The 19,288-nt window shown below is 51.7% G+C and overlaps 4 protein-coding genes across 4 annotated transcripts; 2 read left to right on the plus strand and 2 right to left on the minus strand.

Moving 5' to 3' along the window:
• Nucleotides 1-3,032: 3,032 nt before the first annotated feature.
• P884DRAFT_298052 (uncharacterized protein) lies at nucleotides 3,033-5,671 on the minus strand (the record flags this gene model as incomplete). The annotated part of the gene is made up of 4 exons (XM_069444569.1): nucleotides 3,033-3,058; nucleotides 3,532-4,222; nucleotides 4,736-4,972; nucleotides 5,066-5,671. The coding sequence occupies 4 exons, from the start codon at nucleotides 5,669-5,671 to the stop codon at nucleotides 3,033-3,035; spliced, it is 1,560 nt and encodes a 519-aa protein (XP_069299074.1).
• Nucleotides 5,672-7,112: 1,441 nt separating this feature from the next.
• P884DRAFT_276003 (Sodium:solute symporter family-domain-containing protein) lies at nucleotides 7,113-10,309 on the minus strand (the record flags this gene model as incomplete). The annotated part of the gene is made up of 7 exons (XM_069442901.1): nucleotides 7,113-7,179; nucleotides 7,482-7,649; nucleotides 7,739-8,763; nucleotides 8,837-9,107; nucleotides 9,234-9,434; nucleotides 9,536-9,832; nucleotides 10,257-10,309. The coding sequence occupies 7 exons, from the start codon at nucleotides 10,307-10,309 to the stop codon at nucleotides 7,113-7,115; spliced, it is 2,082 nt and encodes a 693-aa protein (XP_069299075.1).
• Nucleotides 10,310-11,140: 831 nt separating this feature from the next.
• P884DRAFT_298054 (luciferase-like domain-containing protein) lies at nucleotides 11,141-12,698 on the plus strand (the record flags this gene model as incomplete). Its single annotated transcript, XM_069444570.1, has 3 exons — nucleotides 11,141-11,326; nucleotides 11,391-11,731; nucleotides 11,825-12,698. 3 exons carry the CDS (start codon nucleotides 11,141-11,143, stop codon nucleotides 12,696-12,698), a joined length of 1,401 nt encoding a protein of 466 aa, XP_069299076.1.
• A 2,892-nt stretch (nucleotides 12,699-15,590) lies between these two features.
• On the plus strand, nucleotides 15,591-17,811 carry P884DRAFT_268096 (glycosyltransferase family 3 protein; the record flags this gene model as incomplete). Its single annotated transcript, XM_069442172.1, has 4 exons — nucleotides 15,591-15,675; nucleotides 15,736-15,833; nucleotides 15,907-16,182; nucleotides 16,252-17,811. 4 exons carry the CDS (start codon nucleotides 15,591-15,593, stop codon nucleotides 17,809-17,811), a joined length of 2,019 nt encoding a protein of 672 aa, XP_069299077.1.
• Nucleotides 17,812-19,288: the final 1,477 nt, after the last annotated feature.

The raw sequence follows: 19,288 nt of genomic DNA on the forward strand, positions 1-19,288 counted from the left end.
AGATACGCTCCTACGTATACCCATTAAGCTAGAAGGATAGGGAAGTCCTAGACAAAACCTTCGATACCTTCTACTAACAAGGAAAAATACGATTTGTAAAAGAGGCTACGCCTTTTGCCTATCTTATCTTCGTTATTTGGCGTAATATTAAGGGCATCGCCAAGGGTCGTATTATCATTGATCTACGTAGTTTAAACAAGGTTACTATCCCTAATAACTACCTACTGCTACTATAGTTAGAGATTATCGTAGCCTTACGTAGGAAGAAGTTTATAATAGCCATTGACGCTACTTCGTTTTTCTATCAATTTGGCGTATATCTCTAGTATCGCGACAAGTTTACACTAATCAGTCTATACGGTTTGGAGCAGCTAACTATAGCACTTATAGGTTACTATAATTTGCCTATATATATATAATAGTTTATAGATTAGCTATTACGACCGTTTTCCACCTACTGTCGCGCATTTATTAACGATATCGTCATCTTCTCAGATATAGCCAAGGATCATATACGCTATTTAAGGACCATCTTTAACCTGTTCGTAAAGAAGAATATCGCCATTTTGCCTACCAAATCCTACATCGGCTACCTAGACGTAGAGCTCCTTAGCTTTCGCGTAGATAGTCTTGGCCTTATAAATATAGCTTAATATATCGAAGTATTTAAGTAACTATCCTTCCTATATACGTTAAAGGCGTTAGAATAGTATTTAGGCGCTACTAGTTTCCTACGGCACTTGATTCTATACTACGTAAAGATCGCCAAACCATTACAAAAACGTAAAACTAAGTTACTAGCATAAGGGCGTAAGTCTGGCAGTTTAGAAGTCGGCAACCGTACCAAACGAATAGGCTATTATAGCTATACTTCTTTCGAACCGACCAAGCAAGAAAAGGCGTCTTTTTTAGCCCTATAAGAGGCTATCTATTGCAAGAACCTAACTATCCTATACCACTTTAATCCTAGTAAATAGCTATATATTTAACTAGACGGCTGTTTAGAGTATAGATTTAGCGTTATAGTCTTCTATACTCGTGATAGATACAATTAGCACCAAGGTATACCTATCCTAGCTAACCAAGTACTGCTAGTTATATTCCTAAGCCGCCTATTAATAAAGGCTAAGATATAATATAGGCCCTCTAAACAAGAAGTCGCTTATCTAGTATAGGCAATTCGTAAACTATATACGATAGTCCATTTGGCGTATATACTAGTCATTGTATTAACTAACTACACCGCTATATACAGAATTGTAGAACAAACTAACCTAGATACGAGCTCTACCGACCGCGCCAACCGCTGCCTGATTAACGTATCTATCTACCTATCGTAGTACAACCTCAAGGTCTACCATCTTCCTAGGAGGCTTAACTTCGTACTAGACGCCTTAAGCAGATTAAGCGTACTAGGGGACCCTAAACCATCTAAACGCTCTAATAGATTAGCTATACTTAATAACGTATAGTTTGCCTTTGCCGAGGCACGGATAGATCCTAACCTTAAGGCGAAGTTCGTTAGTGGCTACAAAACTAATGCTAAATACGCCTATATCATTAAGGAGCTCAAGACTAAGTACGCGGATAGAACTATTGACGATAAGGGCATCGCTATCTTTTCGCGCCACGGGCTACCGTTCGTCTTGATCGACAAGCTCCTCTACCACATTTACCTAGATGGCACTCGCGTGTTATATATACTAGTAAGCCTCGTATAATATATCCTTAGCCTGGCCTATGATAAGAAGTATTACTTTGGAACTAACAAGATGATATACGACTTATATAGTATCGTGATCAATAGAAAAACTAGGCAAGTAAAGGACTATATAAAATACTATCCTATTTATCAAGTTAACACTATAGATCGTAACCTTCCTATAGGCGATTACTAGCTAATCTATCCATCGGATATACTACTAATATAGGTAATTACCATTAACTTTATAGTAATGCTACTATTAGTTACATTAGCCGGAACGCTATAGTACTTAGACAGGTATAATAAATTTGATTCGATAATAACAGTGTCTTATAAGTCATCTAAACGAACGCTCCTTATACTAGGCTACTCTAGCTACACTACTATAAACTAGGGCTACGTACTAATACGATAATTGCTCCTATCTGACTAGGGAGTGCCGACAGCCGTTATATCTAACCACGATTGTAAATTTACTTCCGAACTATAGATAGGCATATAGAAGGCACTAGGTACGAAGCTATTAATAATAACTGTATACCACCTATAGGGAGATGGTCTTATAGAGCAAAAGAACCAGACTATAGAAATCGCTCTATACTTCTTTATATACAAGAAACTAGATGATAATTAGACCGCTATACTTCTATAGCTTTAGTGGCATTTAAACAGCTCCTACACCGTATCTATCGGCGTATCGCCATACAAGCTACTATACGGTTTCAAACCCGTAGGACCATTAGAAGCGCTAACCACGCCGTCGTCAAATATAGCATAAGATATCCTAGTCCTATATAAATATCTACACTAGGATGCCTAGATAGTAATAGATTTTGCAGTAGCTTAAGCTAAACGTAGGTATAACGCTAGTCACTATAATATTAAGTTCAAGCTAGGTAACCGAGTATATTTATACCTATACCGCGGTTACCATCTGCCAGGGCAACCACCGTATAAACTGTCTTAATAGCATATAGGCCCGTTTAAGATCGTTAAACACGTTAGCTATCTAGTATACCACTTACGATTACCACCTAATATAGATATATACCTAGTGATATCTATAGCCCATTTGTCACCTATACCTCCCGGAACCGACCTATACGACCATACTATACCCCCTACTAGCCCTATTAAAGACAGCTATACCAATAACAGGCTAGAATCCAATACAAGTATCTTGTCAAGTGGAAAGGACTCGGCTACAAATATAACATCTAGAAAACTAACTTCTAGCTACACCATATATATAAGATAGTAAACGAATACTAGGCTTATCAAGGAAGGCAACCAACCGCCTCGAAGACTCGCCCGGAGGCAGGCGCAGCTAGAAAAGCCGTATCGAAGACTCGCCTAGAGGCGGGCGTAGCTAGAAAAGCCGCATCGAAGACTCGCCCGGAGGCAGGCACGGGTAGAAAAGCCGTGTCAAAGACTCGCCCAGAGGCAGGCGCGGCTAGAAAACGCCTACATAGAACGAGTACGGACCAGAACGACATACAAGATACCATAGTGGTGGTATAATACCACTATTTGCAACGGGGATATTTACGTGGAAAGAAAGCTCAAATTGGGAGCTATTTAGAGCCTATAGTGCGGGCACTACGTTTTCTTTTCTAGGCGGGGGACTTGATACAGTACGTGTCCATGGACACGTCCATCATGTAAGGTTAGATTAGTAAGCCCTGTAGATACCTGCAAACGGTGGGCTCTTTGTGCCCATCTTCTTCTTATACAGAACCACAGGGCCAGCAAACGTTGATAGAGGACATCGATCTTTTGAACTATTTTGACCACTACAACCAGACCTCCATCAATGCTATTCATACCTATGTCCTCACTGTCCGTCCTCTTCGCTTTCTCATGGATCTCGCCTATGATTTTTTTCATGTTTTCCTGGAATTTTTCGGATTTTGTCGCCATCGTTACTGCATCTTCAAATTCCTTGGCGGCTTGCAAAGTGGTGCTGCCGTCTCTCTGGTCCTCTTCCAACAGGTCCAACAACGTGTCCTCTATGGCAACTTTCAGCCGCGTACTGACATGACGAGTCCCGTCCTCCGTCAACTTCTTGATGACTTTCTTTATCATCTGGGCCGTTTCGGGATGTTTATCCCTTAGTTTCTGGCGGCGTTTTTTCATCTCAAGGACAACCTCGGTAGTGACCTCATCCTTCAACACGAGCTCTACTAGTTCATTTAGCTCGTACGTAGGCTCTTCATCTCTGTGTTGCTTGTAATTCCACGCGGCTTTCAGCTCCGTCTTTATCCAGCGCCTAGCGGCTTGACCGCCCGCCTCCCGCAGGTAGTACGAGGCCGAGGGCAGGCCGCCCTCCCCAGCCACGATGAGCGGAGACCATAGGCCAATCTCGAGAAGACACATGCCTAGAGCATAAACGTCGTGACCAAGGACATATTTATCGTTGCCACTGGGCTTCTGCTGCGCTGGGTGCCGATATAACTTGAGGTGCCATTCCGACAGCCCGGGCCCGAGGCGGTCTTCCGTGTCGCCATATCCCCGGGCCTGTGACCAATGTGCGAGAATCACGGTGGCGGAGCCCAAAAGCAGCCTCTGATCTCCCGTTCCCGGGTCTTTGCGTCCTGGTCGTGCTAGGTCAATCCGGTCATTGGATCGGGTTCGCTTGCGACCCCGTTCGTCTTCCTTGGTTCTCTCGTTTTCGCGACCCCTATCATTCCCCCCTGACTTGATTTTCTCGTCTTCCTTTTTTCGCCGGCCATTTCTAGACAAGCTGCGAATTCTCCCGAACATTGATGTTGCTCGCTTACGATTTTGGCCTCCTTCCCCTGACTTGATTTGCTCGTCTGCCCTTTCTCGCCGGTCATTGCTAGACGAGCGGATCATTTTGGTCAATGAAGATTTTCGCTTAGGATTTGGGCCTCCTTCTCCTCTTTTTTTGTTCGTTCGGTCGCCTTCGGCTGACGAGCGTCTGAGTGAGATCCCTGAGAATTCGTTTGAATCTCGCGTGTTGGAACCCTGAGTTTGGTCGATAGTTATAGGATATTCATCTTGTCTGACAGCGTCCGGCTTGTTGTCGTCCGTGCTGGGCCGGAGAAGAAGAACAGTATCACTGCGTATGTTCTTGTGCATCAGCTTGGCGGCGGAGAGCATCAGGACAGCATCGGTCAGCTGCCGTGCGAGGTCGAATTGCTCCTCGAGAGGCGGCGTGGCCCCGTCATCAGCCATTGCTTCCCTCATCGTCTGCAAGCCGCCCGTGTTGCTGGGGAGCAAAAAAACGATGCGATGATCTGGGTCCTGCGTAAATCCAAGACAAGGGAGGATACCAGCTGGGCCGCCCTTTCCACTGTTTCCAATCCTCCTCTTCAGTTTTTCTGTGATGGGACCAACGTCATGCTGGCGCTCGACCGACTCGACTAGCACCTTGACATCAATGGCATCCACATCAGGAGACCGTTTGTAGCTCGCGTTGAACGCTGATAGCCGCGACACGCCCGGAACCCGTATTTTCTTGTCTTGATCATGGAACTGCAACACCTCCGAGTTCAGTGCCTTAGGCGCCGCTTCCTTACGCCGGATTTTGCGGTCAAGTAAGTAGAGCCAAGTCACGACATTGCGTGCGTGTAGCTCCATCTGCTCAAGGAGCTCACGCATGTCAGCCTGGCCCTGTATCGCAAAGTCGATTCTTCTGTAAATACTTTGCGGTTGTTCCTTTTTCAAATAGGTCTCGATGTTCCGGGCATAAGCTAGGAGGTCCGCTTGCAGAAGTTTTAGTGCTTGGACACTGGACTCTTCTGCTACTGAAGGCTCGCGAAGTAGGTCTTCGATCTCTTCGATCATCAGTTCCGTCTCTTTCTTTGCTCGTTTAAGGTATAGGTGCAGCATGTCCCAAGTATCGGGCGCTTTCCGAGTCTCATTTGCCGTCTTCCACAACCATCTCGCGACCGCGTAAGCCCTCTCCCCCAATTCGAACAAGGCGAGAAGCTGGTCGCCCATGGTGTAAAAAGGTTCGAGCTCGCCGCAACTTGTTGTCGTAGGCAGGAGAACAGTGAGAGGATCGTGGCCGTCTGAAGGGCCAGTCGCGGCAGGGCGTCAGCGGCACATCGGAGGGAGGGGAGGAACCCTGCCAAGCGTGTCAGTACTGCGCTTAGGGAATATAACCCGAGGCCGGTACTTAGATGGAGTGGAGGAAGTGGAGGAAATCCGAAGAGGAAGGTTGAACGTACACCTGTGGCCGATGACCAAGGCTGCATGACACACACCTCTTCCATTTTTTAGACAACTCCCGTCAGCCAATTGTCGCAAAACACGTCGGCAACCCGGCAGCTCCCTGAGGTACCCCGCTTCCCGGCAGATAGGAAGGTAGCGTGATGGAAAGAACGTAGCTTGGGTATGCAGACAAAGGTTGGCCCGATCAAGTACTACTTGGGGAAGATAAGGCAGGTCAGGTACCTACCTTCCCAACTCACTTATTTAAAACTGCGTTAAGGTACTTTTGGCGGGTAAGCTCGCACTTGCAGTGTCACCAACCACACTGCAACTGCCCCGCTCCCATCGCTCGGCGTGGCGGCATCGAAGGAACTTCAGCCATTGTGTTTAGCGAGAAACGCGGAAAAGGAGAAAGGAGGAAGTGGAATCCGCTTTCTGGGATAGCACGGGTGCAGATGGTACGTTTCATACCGGCAGCTATCAACCTGGGACCCCATGGCTCGGATAACAATGCTTCCATTGCCGAATATAAAGGCGAAGGGAGAAGCTCACATCTGGATGCGAGCTGGGGTGCCGGTGATGATTGCGTCATGTGGGTAGGGCTGCTTCTCTGGCAAGTCGCCCTGTTATATGGGATAGGTACGAAGCCTCGAGAGTAGGTGGACTTTTCTTTTCTCAAGCCTCTTACGGACAAAGGTGTTGGTACGGTTGGGTGTTGTGAAGCTTGGGTTTGTCAGACATGTATCATAATTAGAAATGACCTTGGTCAACACGGGCCCGGCCCTCAAGGGCAGATGAGCATCGAAGTCTTGTACGGCGGAGAAGGGCAAGTACGGTACTGTAGTAATTAGCTCCCTCGGGACTGTGGCATTGTGCCCCCGAGATTGACCGCCATGCTCATGGGTCGCAGCATGATCCTCGGCCCCGGGGGAGGTATTGCCGATTTGGCAACTCCTTGTGTAGGTATTCCTGCTTTGGCATTGCAAGTGATTACCAATGAGAAGGTGTTGCTTCTACGGTTCTTCTAGTACCTGACACTAATTAGTAATAAATAATTAGTTCTCAATTTATCGTTGGCAGACCTGTTTTTCAAATAGCAACGAGACCTAATTAGGTAGCCAATAAGATAAACGGCAACAACGACGATGCAAAACAGCAACAGCAACACAATCACTCTAGTTCGATCTCTGGATGTACATAGAACATCGCTATTTGATATAAACCTTTGTTATAACGGGCATCGGTGCTTCGAGCGTTCCATGTCGAGCATGTGTCGAACGAAGTTATCTGATAAGCTAATTATTCAATATCGAGGATCGCTTCCTTCAAAGCAAGCGAGTGTTCATTGTTTGGCATATTAATTACAGAGACTTTGACCTGACTAGAATGCGAGATTTGTACCATACCCTCTTGCTCTATAGAATATCGTTAATAATATTTCCTTTCCCGTTTCAACGCCGTACGTCGTTTTACCTAAATGCGTTTGCCTCCTCGCTCAACAGACACCTCTTTGCTACTTTCCTTGTCCGATGCCACGGGCGTAGTGGCACCCGTTGACGCTTGTATCGTAGGACTCCCTGCCCCATTTGAGTCGGACCCTCCCACTAATCCTCTCCAAACTTGCAAGATCTGCTTTCGTCCATCGAGAATAGGATAGAAGCCCACGACGAACATGGTGCCCCAAACCCAGATGATGGACACAACAACCCACGCCGAGAAAAAGTTCTTAGAGAAGACATATTTCGACGCGTAAATCGGAAGAGGCCTAAAGAATTAGAAAAGAGAAGTGTCAACACCTGCAGCCTGTCACTCTCTCGCCAAAAAAAAAAACGCTTCAGCTAAACCGAGACTCACCATAGGACCCAGTGTCCGAAAAATGTAGCCAGGGACCACGCGGCCGCGATCTTGCCCCAGTACTTGAATTTGGCCTTGTTGACCTCGTAGCTCGCCCGCCGTCCTGCCTCTTCCTCGTCGAGAGACCCGGAGGTGCCCGATACCACCGGGTGGGTGGTGCTCAGAGCAGAATCCGTGTCGTTGTCGAGCGCAAGCTTTTCCTTTCGAAACTCGGCCCAGTCGTAGTTGTCGGGCCGGGCGTACGAAATGACTACTGAATACAGCCCGGGGCTCAGGGCGGAGGCTACGGTGCCATACACGCACGGAAGGGTCTCGCCCGTGGAGGCCACCGAAATGGCGCCGGTGAGGGCGTGCGCGGTGCCCAGCCAGACCGCGATGCCGGTGGCCAGGCCGAGGAGCGGGGAAACGATGGCAGCCGTCTTCGACTGCTTCTTCCACAGGATGGTGAAGACGGTGGGGAAAATGCCGGGACACGTCAGCACGCCGAGCATGTAGAGGGTCCAGCCCAGGTCGACCTTGCCGTAATGCAGGGCCGTGGAGAAGCAGGCGGAGAAGAGGCCGAAGAAGACGACGCCGATGTGGCTCCAGCGAATGACGTCGCCGTCGGTGGCGTTCTTGTTGATGTATTGGCGGTAGATGTCGAAGCTTATGATGGAGGACACCGAGATCACCTGGGCAGATATTGTTGAGGTGACGGCCATGAAGACAATGAGCAGAACCGCCACGGCACCGCCCTTGCCGGCAATGGCGATGGCGGCGTAGGGAAGGACGAGGCCGTTTGAGACCTCGGTGCTCGTCATTCGGCGCGGAAACGTAGGGAACCTGGCCGTCCCTTCGAGAGATAGGGCACTGAAGCTCATCAGGGTGCCCAGACACCAGGGGATGGCGAAGTACGCAATGCCGCCGGTGATGTATGCCGGAACCACGGCCTGCGGAGCCGCGCTGAAGGCCTTGACGAAGAATCCAGTGTCCATGATCACCAGCCCGAAATTTGCAAGGATGTGGATGATACCGAAGAGGATGGCCTGTGCCAACGTCAGCATTCAATTGTCCGGAGGAAACTTGGAAGGGAAGCCATTCCCAAAGCACAAGACTTACACCTTTGCTTGTCATGGTTAGATATGAGCCATCCTGGTTTCCCTGAACTGGGTGTTGCGCCCCGGCTGTGGCGATGAGCTCCCACATGTGACCGATGGACGTAATCTCGGGCGTCGTGAATGTCTTGATGGTGAAGAAGCAGATCACGACCGTGATGACAAAGGTGTGGAAATAATCGGTCAAGAATGTCGCCTTGATGCCGCCCACGAATGTGTATAGCACTACACCCGCCGGGAGAAGAAAGGTCGCCGCGATGATGTGCATTCCAGTCCTGTGAGGGAAGGTTAGTACTGGGGCCAACTCGCCCTCCCCCCCTTTTTTTTTTCCCCCGGGGGGGGGGAGTTTTTTTCCCCCCCCCCCCCCCCCCCAAAAAAAAAAAAAACCAGGATTTGCTTACAATGCGGCGATGGCAGAACTCGCGCCCAGCAGCATATTTGCTATTGCAATGATGTTGTTGATGAGGCAGAGAATGATCCAGACGATGTGGCCGAGAGTCCCATAGCGAATACGGACGATCTCGAGTAGTGTGTGAGCCTCAGGAACCCTCAGTTTGCAGGCGATGCCCAGCAGTGCAAAGAATACAATCATGGGCGAGCAGCTAGACAGCAAGGGCACCGGACAGCGAGTCAGTAAGACACCCAAGGTATGCACCTCATCCATCCGTCCATGAGAGAATATCCAAGCGACGCTTCCACTTACCCAGCAGCAAACCAAAACGGGCCGGCAACTCCAAAGTTGTAGCCGACCAAGGTACTTCCCAGCATTGCCGTGCTCCAAAGCCAAGAAGACACGACAGCGGATGTGGTCAGGCCAGTCCTGACCGACCGGTTTGCCGTCATGAACATCTCGGTCTTGCGGTTGTCCTCACCCGCCGTCTTTTTCAGCACGTAGGTTGCCAGGACCATGACAAAGGCGATGAGGAAGCCAATTACGACCACGACAACGTAGCCAACCGCCTGAGGCAGAGCAGGCTCGATGGCGCTGCTCGCCTCCGCGCTGGACGCTCCAGAGTCACTGGAGACTCTTGACTGAAGGATGCTCATCGTCGTGAGCGGCCCGCCGTGCGGTTTGCTGGGGGTTTGCTGCCTTGGGAGATGCCCAGGAAAGGAAATAACGTAGGATATCCAGGCACAACTAAACGGTAAAGATTGGCGGTCAATCAAGTGCCTTGCGGGGGGTTGATGGAAAAGGCCAGAGGAAACTGGAATCAAAGCACAGAGAGATGGCGGTCCCCGGGATCTGGTTATATGGGAGCAATCTGAGATCACAGGTGCAAGTAGGACATCTTAGACTCAGGTCAGGTGCACTTGCTACACATCGAGCAGCCCCGAATGTCTGCCCAGCCCGGGGCCCTTACGTACCAGGTAAGAATTGGACTCCTCCGACTTAGCGGCGGAGGGAAGGCAGCCCAATGACCAACAGTATCGGCGTCTTCATCGTCCCGCCGAAGCATCTCCGATTCCGCAGGGCCATGGCGGACGTGGAGATGATGCATGATGTTGTGCTCTTAGCGCCGATCACATCAACTTAAGAGGATGAGATCTTGCGGCTTAACATGTCGTTGTGCAAGACTATTACACCTTAGTGTCTATGTCTAAAACTTGATGAGAACAAAACTCAACAGTCACTTGTGCGATGGCACGAATTATGAGCGCATTATTGGGTGTTTCTGTACCAAAAGTGCGAAAGTAAAGGCAGCTCACCCCATCCGTCATAGCACCTAAATACCTTTAGGGACAGGACCATGGAGGGGGATATGGCTGGTTCGCGGGATATTTTTTTTTCAAACTTACCTAATGCGCTCTTGTTTCTATACGACATGACAAGACATAAACCAACAGATATACCCGACGTAGGGTTGCGTGGGGGTTTCTTTCGCGGATCTGGTCAGTATACTAATATGTAGTTAGCTCTGAGTTGCGCATGCCGCGAGGGGATCCAAATCACGTCATCGGTACTCGCCCGTTCATCGCTAAATAGCTTCAACCAGGGACAATCGCATCATTTTAGCTCCGTGGCACGTCTTAAACTCTAAAAGAGCCGCGTTCCATGTGATTTGTCCAAAGTTGCCAGGACAAGGGATTGGGATGCACATTCCGGTCTTGAATTTAAACGACCCTGGCCTCCTCTTCAGTGATGAAACATGACGATACCAAGCTACCTTAGTAACCCTCCTTCCTTCCTTCCACCTAGGTACCTGCCTAGTTTACCTATTTCGGTACTTATCTTTCAGGCTGTTTTCTGCCTTATCTTTTGGTGCCTACCTTGCAAATTTTGAATTTCACGTCTGAAGCTGCAGTCACAATGGCTCAGAAAAAACAGTTGATCATCAATGCCTTCGTCGAGTCGTGCAGCGGACACCAGTCCCCCGGGCTGTGGGCACACCCAGACGATCAGTCGTCCAATTTCAACGACGTTAAGCATTGGGTAAAACTGGCACAGTTGTTGGAGGCCGCAAACTTCCACGGCATCTTCATTGCTGATGTCCTGGTGAGCCTCATCTCGCTGCGGTTCACCGGTGACCATTGCATTGACCGAGCCAAATAATTAATAGGGCGCGTACGATGTATACAAGGGCCCCCGAAACCCTGACCCGGCAATCGTCTCGGGCGCCCAGTGGCCAGTAAACGAGCCGCTGGCAGTCGTCTCCGCCATGGCGGCGGCTACCGAGAGCATAGGCTTCGGCGTGACGGTTGCGACAACGTACGAGCAACCATACCATCTCGCCCGCCGCTTGAGCACGGTAGACCACCTCTCCGGCGGGAGGGTTGGCTGGAACGTCGTCACGGGTTATCTCGACTCGGCCGCGAGGAATCTGGGCCACACAGAGCAGCCGGCACACGACGAGAGATACGCCATTGCCGAAGAGTATATGGAGGTCATGTACAAATTATGGTAAGCAGGAAGAGAAGGGGACAAAAGACCCGAAACCCGACGGCACGAGAGATCCAGTTCTAACGAGCCCACCTCGGTGCCCACCTCTTCTAGGCAATCATCCTGGCGAGACGATGCCGTCAAGCTGGACCGCGAGAAGCGCATCTACACCGACCCCAGCCTGGTCCGCACCATCGACCATGTGGGCAAGTACTACACGGTGCCTGGCCCGCACATCTGCCAGCCGTCTCCGCAGCGTACCCCCCTGATCCTGCAAGCAGGAACCTCCAAGGCCGGCAAGGCGTTCGCGGCCAAGCACGCCGAGGCCATCTTTGTCGCCGGGCACAGTCCGTCGGTGGTAGCCAAGAACATTGCCGAGATCCGCGCCGCCGCGAGGGACGAGTTCGGCCGCGACCCGAGCTCCATCAAGTTCCTCGCCCTCTTCTGCCCGATCATCGGGGCCACTGAGGAGGAGGCCCGGGCCAAGTACGAGGAATACCTGTCGTACGGCTCCGAGGACGGCGCGCTCGCCCTGTTTGGAGGCTGGACGGGTATCGACCTTGCCCAGTACGGCGACGACGAGGAGCTGCGCCACGTCGAGAGCAATGCCATCCGGTCTGCCGTCGAGGCCTGGAGCCAGGCTGTCCCGGGCATCTCCAAGTGGACCAAGCACACCGTGGCCAACCACATCAAGGTTGGCGGGCTGGGCGCGACCGCTGTCGGCACGGCCGAGCAGGTGGCCGACGAGATGGAGCGGTGGGTCCGGGAAGCCGACGTCGACGGGTTCAATCTCGCCTACGCCCTCATGCCGCGGACGTTCGAGGAAGTTATCCAGTACCTCCTTCCCGTCCTGAAACAGCGCGGCCTCTTCTGGGACGGATATACGGTGAAGGGCGGGACCTATCGCGAAAACATCTATGGTAAGCCTGGCCTGACGAGGCCGCCGGCTGACCACCCTGCGGCGAAGTACCACTGGAAAGCGGAATGAAACATTGAATCTTGTTGTGAGAGCACGATGTTGTATACGAAACAAAAAAGAGTTCCCTTGTTTTCATAGGTAATGAACCAAAAAAAAGAGAAAAATAAAGGATAAAAGAAGGTCCTACCCAAATTCCGAACACCAAGCCGCTTGCCAGCCACTGACTTATCCTAGCCATACTGGGGTATCTTCTGCAATACCTATGAGCGCTTTTGAATTTGAGTGGTCGGACAGAAGTCGTAATGTTGTGGTGTTTCGAAGATAGTAATTATACAACTCGAACGGCAAGCGTCAAGAGACTTGCCATTGCCTGTCTCATAGGTGTTGAACGGCGGAATTGCCCACCTAATTAACTATTAACCTTAATGTTGTAGAGGTGTTCTGTAATTCCCAGATGAGTAGGTAAGCGGAGTGAGTTTACGGAGTAATTAGTTGCTAGCTGCGATGGCCGACCTGGAACAGTAAGCCATTTGGGAACAAGGGGGTTTTGGTGTTAAAGGTCCATAGTGTCCACATCTCACGCATGTCGGGTTCCTTGGGTGGTCAACACTAATTAGCTGCTGCGTACATAAATGCTAAGCAACTACTGCAGAGCGAAAGTCTACTAATTACGCACCTAGGCACCGACAGAAGTGCCTAGTGTCTTTTTCTCCTTCTTGGCGGCTAATCAACCTCTCTTTCTGCAGAATCTATACCTACTGTAGTAGGTATCTGTACGGATGTCGCTACCACCAGAACTGGCTCACCGCCAAATTTGACCGGCAGAATGAAGCCGCTAAAAGCAACATAAAGTACAGTGGGGCAAAGCAACATAGCCACTAAAGCCTAGGCACTGTGGCCGATTGTTAGTGAAGATACCTTCTAAAACTTTAGCGACCCTGTATGGTTCGTGCAGGAAGGCGGTGAGCCAGTTCTGGGTCGCGACATCTGTACCTGTAGCATCAAGCCGTCTCCATGTAGTACAAATCTGGAAGGTACGCGGAATGGGACAAATGTCATGTACCTAGGTATTGGAGAGATGCTGAGACACAAACCAGCGAAGCAGGTGATTTCTCCCAATGACCTTGTCAACTGGCTGTTTCTGAAGCAGAGAGTCATGAAATGAGCAGACGGTATATACCTATTCTGTGTCATCTCCTCACCTAGAGCCAAGAGACTCGACAGAAGACCAATACCTCCTAATCCGGTTTGCAAGGGTGAGCGGTATCACGACTACCTAAGGTAGCCGGAACTCCGCGTTTGCGCGAAAGATTAAAAACAAGGTAAACAAGTCCTTGGCTTTATCACCAACTTCGACAGCCACATCAAACTGCATCATCAGGCCATCAGCTTGACTTCTTGAAGAATGTCAAGGCCGCTTGCCCGTTGATAACGTGGTCTAGTTCGCGCTCTTAGTCCATCCATACGGTCACTGTGTCGTGTAGTTCATAGGATCGGCAGAGAATAGGTACCAACCGTAAACTACTGGGTAGATGTCTGCCACCCAGACTACATCCTTAGGTTAACCTACCGGGCATCCCCTGCTAGACCTGTACCAGAAAGACCGCTAGCCCCACCTGAGCACCACTCATTCTGCGTTAAACAAGGCAGACACTACTCTGGCTACATAATAAAGCCATCGCTCTTCCGAGACGCATTCTCGACTTCTCTCTCTGACACTGTCGACGTCTCTATGCAGTGTTCTGAGCCTGGAGGAGCCAGGTTCGCGTAAGCCATATTTAGAGGTTTCGCGGTGGTTGGGGGACGGTGGAGGTTGAATGCGGGGCTCCAACGAGAGAGTTGGGACCAATGTCGTCATCCAGCAGGCAGTCCCCACCAGTTTTAGCTGATCATGAAACAGGGAGGAGCAGCCGCCGGATACACATGTTGTGCACTTCCTTCGGTACAATCGTCTTCTACGTACTTTGCAACCAGCTGGGGAAAGCCCGCAGTACAGAGAGCCAAGCATTCGAGCATCGCGGAGGCCAGCTCTACAGACGATCGACTAACTACAGTCATGGGGTTCGTGGGTCTGCTCGGTCGCTCGCACCCAGGAGCGCGTGAGTGGTGGCTCGTGAACTTCGAAGCGAACAGAACATTATAAAAACAGAGAGGGAAAGCCCCAGCGACCACAAGCAGCCGGAACTTGTCGGTCGGCAGGCAAGTCTTTTTGCTAGCGCCGCCGCAGAGCTTCCCCCCCCCCCCCCCCTGCTCACTCTGTTCTCTTGGCCTCCATTTCATGGTGTCCCAAACCAACAGAGCCCGAGCCAGGCTTCCCAGTGTGCTCCCCACTTCTCTCCTCTGCTGTGCAGTGGCATCACTGCTCTGCCTGACCTGCCGCCAACCAACTAGCTGACGCCCTTAAACCAACCCTCCATCTGCGGCGAAACGCCTCCTCCTTTCCTCCCGTGCATCCCACGACCCGCAGCAGATCCTTGTGGTTCTTCCAGGCCTTGTCCAATTTCATTCGCGCCAAGCTCCCAACATTGCTTTGCCGTTCACCTGGCCGCACCCGTGTACCCTGCAACACAGCATCGAGATCCGACATCACCCCACGGGCGTTATAACTACCCAGTGGTCCCGTCTTCGTCTGGCCTAAAATCTCGGCTCGCCCCGTTCATTCCTCGCTTGATTCCTCGGAAGAATAAGAAAAACACCCTTTTTTCCCCTCTGAAGGTGGGCGTTCCCGCCGGAATCGCGATTGGTTTTCTTTATTGCTAGCTCCCGCCTTGTGCCAAGTTCGCTAGCTTATCAGTTAGCGAGCCGCCATCCATTATCAGCGGGATCTTGAGACAGCCTCGTTTCCCTTACCTTGCTTGGACGCCTTCTGTGTTCTGCGGCATCACATCCCCCGTACGATAGCAGGTTTCCCGAGAAAAAGGAGATCCTATTCCAATAGTCCTCCTGACCAGATCGCACACAATGGCGAACGAGGAGGGAGACCGCGAACCGCGTGAGGTTCGGAGCCATATACTGTTCGAGATCGCGACAGAAGTCGCGCACAGAGGTATGCACTTACGAGGGGCTACAGTGGTATTGCAGACCAACTGACTGGCGTGCGTCGTAGTCGGTGGCATTTACTCCGTCATCAAGTCCAAGGCGCCAGTAACCACAGCCGAGTATGGCGAGCGCTATACCCTCATCGGGCCTCTCAACCACCAGTCCGTATGTTGCTTGCTCCGATGGATCAGATCTGCAGGTCCCGCCCCGTCGCAGAAGGTACTGACAAGGTTCCAAGGCCGCTGTCGAGGTCGAGGCGATGGAGCCCACCATCCCCGAGCTCGCCGAGACGATTCAATCGATGCGAGACCGCGGTATCGGTATTCTGTATGGTCGCTGGCTGATTGAAGGCGCACCCCGGGTGCTGCTGTTCGACACGAAGACGGCCTACGGCTACATGAACGAGTGGAAGGCCGATCTCTGGAATGTGGCGTCCATCCCCTCCCCGGATAACGATGAGGAGACTAACGAGGCCGTGGTCTTCGGCTATCTTGTTGCGTGGTTTCTCGGCGAGGTCAGTACCCGAATCTGGTTCGACTCAGAGAGCTTTCCAAGAGGTGAAGACTAACGGGCACGGTTGCAGTTCGTGTGTCACGAGAAGAAGAAGGCTGTTATCGCGCACTTCCACGAGTGGTTGGCAGGCGTCGCACTGCCTCTGACGAGGAAGCGACAGATCGACGTGACGACCATCTTCACTACACATGCTACGCTGCTGGGCCGTTACCTGTGTGCCGGCTCCGTAGACTTTTACAACAACCTGCAGTACTTTGACGTCGACGCGGAGGCCGGTAAGCGTGGAATCTATCACCGGTACTGCATTGAGCGGGCGGCCGCGCATTCATGCGACGTCTTTACTACGGTCTCCCACATCACGGCCTACGAGAGCGAGCACCTGCTCAAGCGCAAGCCCGACGGAGTGCTGCCGAATGGGCTCAACGTGACCAAGTTCTCGGCCGTCCATGAGTTCCAGAACCTGCATCAGCAGTCCAAGGAGAAGATCCACGACTTTGTGCGGGGCCATTTCTACGGCCACTACGACTTCGACCCGGAGAATACCCTCTACTTCTTCACGGCAGGGCGGTACGAGTTCAGGAACAAGGGTGTCGACATGTTCATCGAGGCGCTTGCCCGCTTGAACCACCGGCTCAAGGCGTCCGGCAGCAAGATGACGGTCGTTGCCTTCATCATCATGCCCGCCCAGACCTCGTCGTTGACGGTCGAGGCGCTCAAGGGTCAGGCCGTGATCAAGAGCCTCCGGGACACGGTGGACACGATCGAGAGAAACATTGGCCGGCGTATCTTTGAGCGCTCGCTCAAGTGGCACGACGGCGACCCGATGCCGGACGAGAAGGAGCTCATCTCGAGCCAGGATCGCGTTCTGCTCCGCCGGCGCCTGTTTGCCATGAAGAGACACAGCCTGCCGCCCATTGTCACGCACAACATGGTCAACGACCACGACGACCCGATCCTGAACCAGATCCGCCGGGTGCAGCTCTTCAACCACCCCAGCGACCGGGTCAAGATCGTGTTCCACCCCGAGTTCCTGAACTCGGCCAACCCGGTGCTGCCGCTCGACTACGACGACTTTGTCCGGGGCACCCACCTGGGCGTGTTCGCGTCTTACTACGAGCCCTGGGGCTACACGCCGGCCGAGTGCACCGTGATGGGGGTGCCGAGCATCACGACGAACCTCTCGGGCTTCGGCTGCTACATGGAGGAGCTCATTGAGAACTCGAGCGACTATGGCATATATATTGTGGATCGCCGCACCAAGGGAGTGGACGACTCAGTCAACCAGCTCACGTCGTACATGTTCGACTTCACCCAGAAGAGCCGACGGCAGCGCATCAACCAGCGGAACCGGACGGAGCGGCTTAGCGACCTGCTCGACTGGAAGCGGATGGGCATGGAGTACGTCAAGGCCCGTCAGCTCGCGCTGAGGCGGGCGTACCCCATGTCGTTCAACGGGGAGGAGGAGGAGGACTACATCCCGGGTGTCGACCAGAAGATCTCTCGGCCCTTCTCGGTGCCCGGCTCTCCTCGAGATCGTACCGGAATGATGACCCCGGGCGACTTTGCCAGCCTCCAAGAGGGCCGCGAGGGTCTGAGCACCGAGGACTATGTTGCATGGAAACTCCCGTGAGGGATACCCACCGCCCCGCACCATTCAGGACCAAGTGGCTAACACATGTTGTACAGTGAGGAGGAGGATCCTGATGAGTACCCGTTCCCTCTCACCTTGAGGACCAAGACAGCCGCGGTGACAAGCCCGCCCGGCGGTCTTCCAATCAACGGCAACTGATCGCGTACTCGCCTTGGCGGGTGCCGACATTTTTTTATTTTTATTTTTTTTTGGTGGGGGGAAGGGGTGGGTTTTGGACAAGCACGAATTGCATCTTGACGAAGACAGGGTTGCTCATTCATTTTCGCCTAGCCGGCCAACGCACTGTGTACAAAAGCATCATCAGCATTCGCATGTGGCGTGTCGAAAGGTTTGTTTGTTTGAAGCGGGTTAATTTGGAGGTCCAAGTGCCAGACTCTATGTACCATGCATGCTTGAGCAGGAAGTCGATAGCGGGGGAGGGGGCCGACGCACGGGGGCGGTAATTGCTGGTGGTTTCTGAGGCGAAGCAGATTCTGTGTATGTAGGTGGCTCTTGTTTGTAAACTGACTCGCAAAAGTTTGTCTTGAAACAATCGTCTGTCTCTTCGACGGATACCGGCGTCTGCTTCGAACCAGCCTGGGCTCGTGAGACAAGTAGACACCTATATATCCCTTGTTCCTACCGCAATTCGCACCGCGAAACCCTCCACACACATGCCTCCTCATTTCAGCTGTGCGACAGAGACTTGAGACTCTCTTTGTTGCCCCTTTTCTCTCTTTCTACAAATTGAGGATCCGAAGAAGTCGGTGAACCGGGTTCTGATTCCTAATCCAGGAGTAGGACTCAGCACGTATTATCGCATGTGCATGGACAAAATACATTCTATACCTAATTTGATCCTTCGTCCTGCGCACTTTCAGGCCTGGGGCCCCCCCTTGCAGTTGGTTAGGTAGCTTTGAGCAGGTGCCGTGTCGCACAAAGCCACTCGCAACAACCGCATGCAACAACTTTTCACCATTGGCATTTGGACTATCAGTTACACATATCTGATAACTCACGGTATTGTCCCAATTCGAACAAAACCGAAGAAATCACGGTAATGATCATCAAAGGCGGACTGAGTACGGAGTACACTACGCACAACCCACTGCGGCGGGAAACAAGGCGATCTCCCCACATAACTAGTTATCTGTGGCAGAACTTAGCCGTGAGCCGTTGTTTTTATTTAGTAACTTGGGGTCCAACGCCGCACGCCTGCAGCACTGCTGGTAGCCTATCAATTGCAGCTGTGTTACGCCCCTACGGATCCTTACAGGGGGTTGTTTCCGCTAACATTATTGGCAGGCAGCGGCAAGCAGCGGCAAGCACCGACCAACACCGGCCATTCGGCCACTGCCTAACTCAACAGGCCGGAGCGGGCCAAGGCGTGTTTAATTCACAAGGAAACCCCTCCCCCCACCCAGCTCCTGCACTCACCATCTTGGCCATCATCTATCCTGCCCTCTCTCTCCCCCCC

The sequence above is a fragment of the Thermothelomyces heterothallicus genome (assembly GCF_042370625.1).
Source record: "Thermothelomyces heterothallicus CBS 202.75 unplaced genomic scaffold P884_scaffold_6, whole genome shotgun sequence".
Lineage (NCBI taxonomy): Eukaryota > Fungi > Ascomycota > Sordariomycetes > Sordariales > Chaetomiaceae > Thermothelomyces > Thermothelomyces heterothallicus.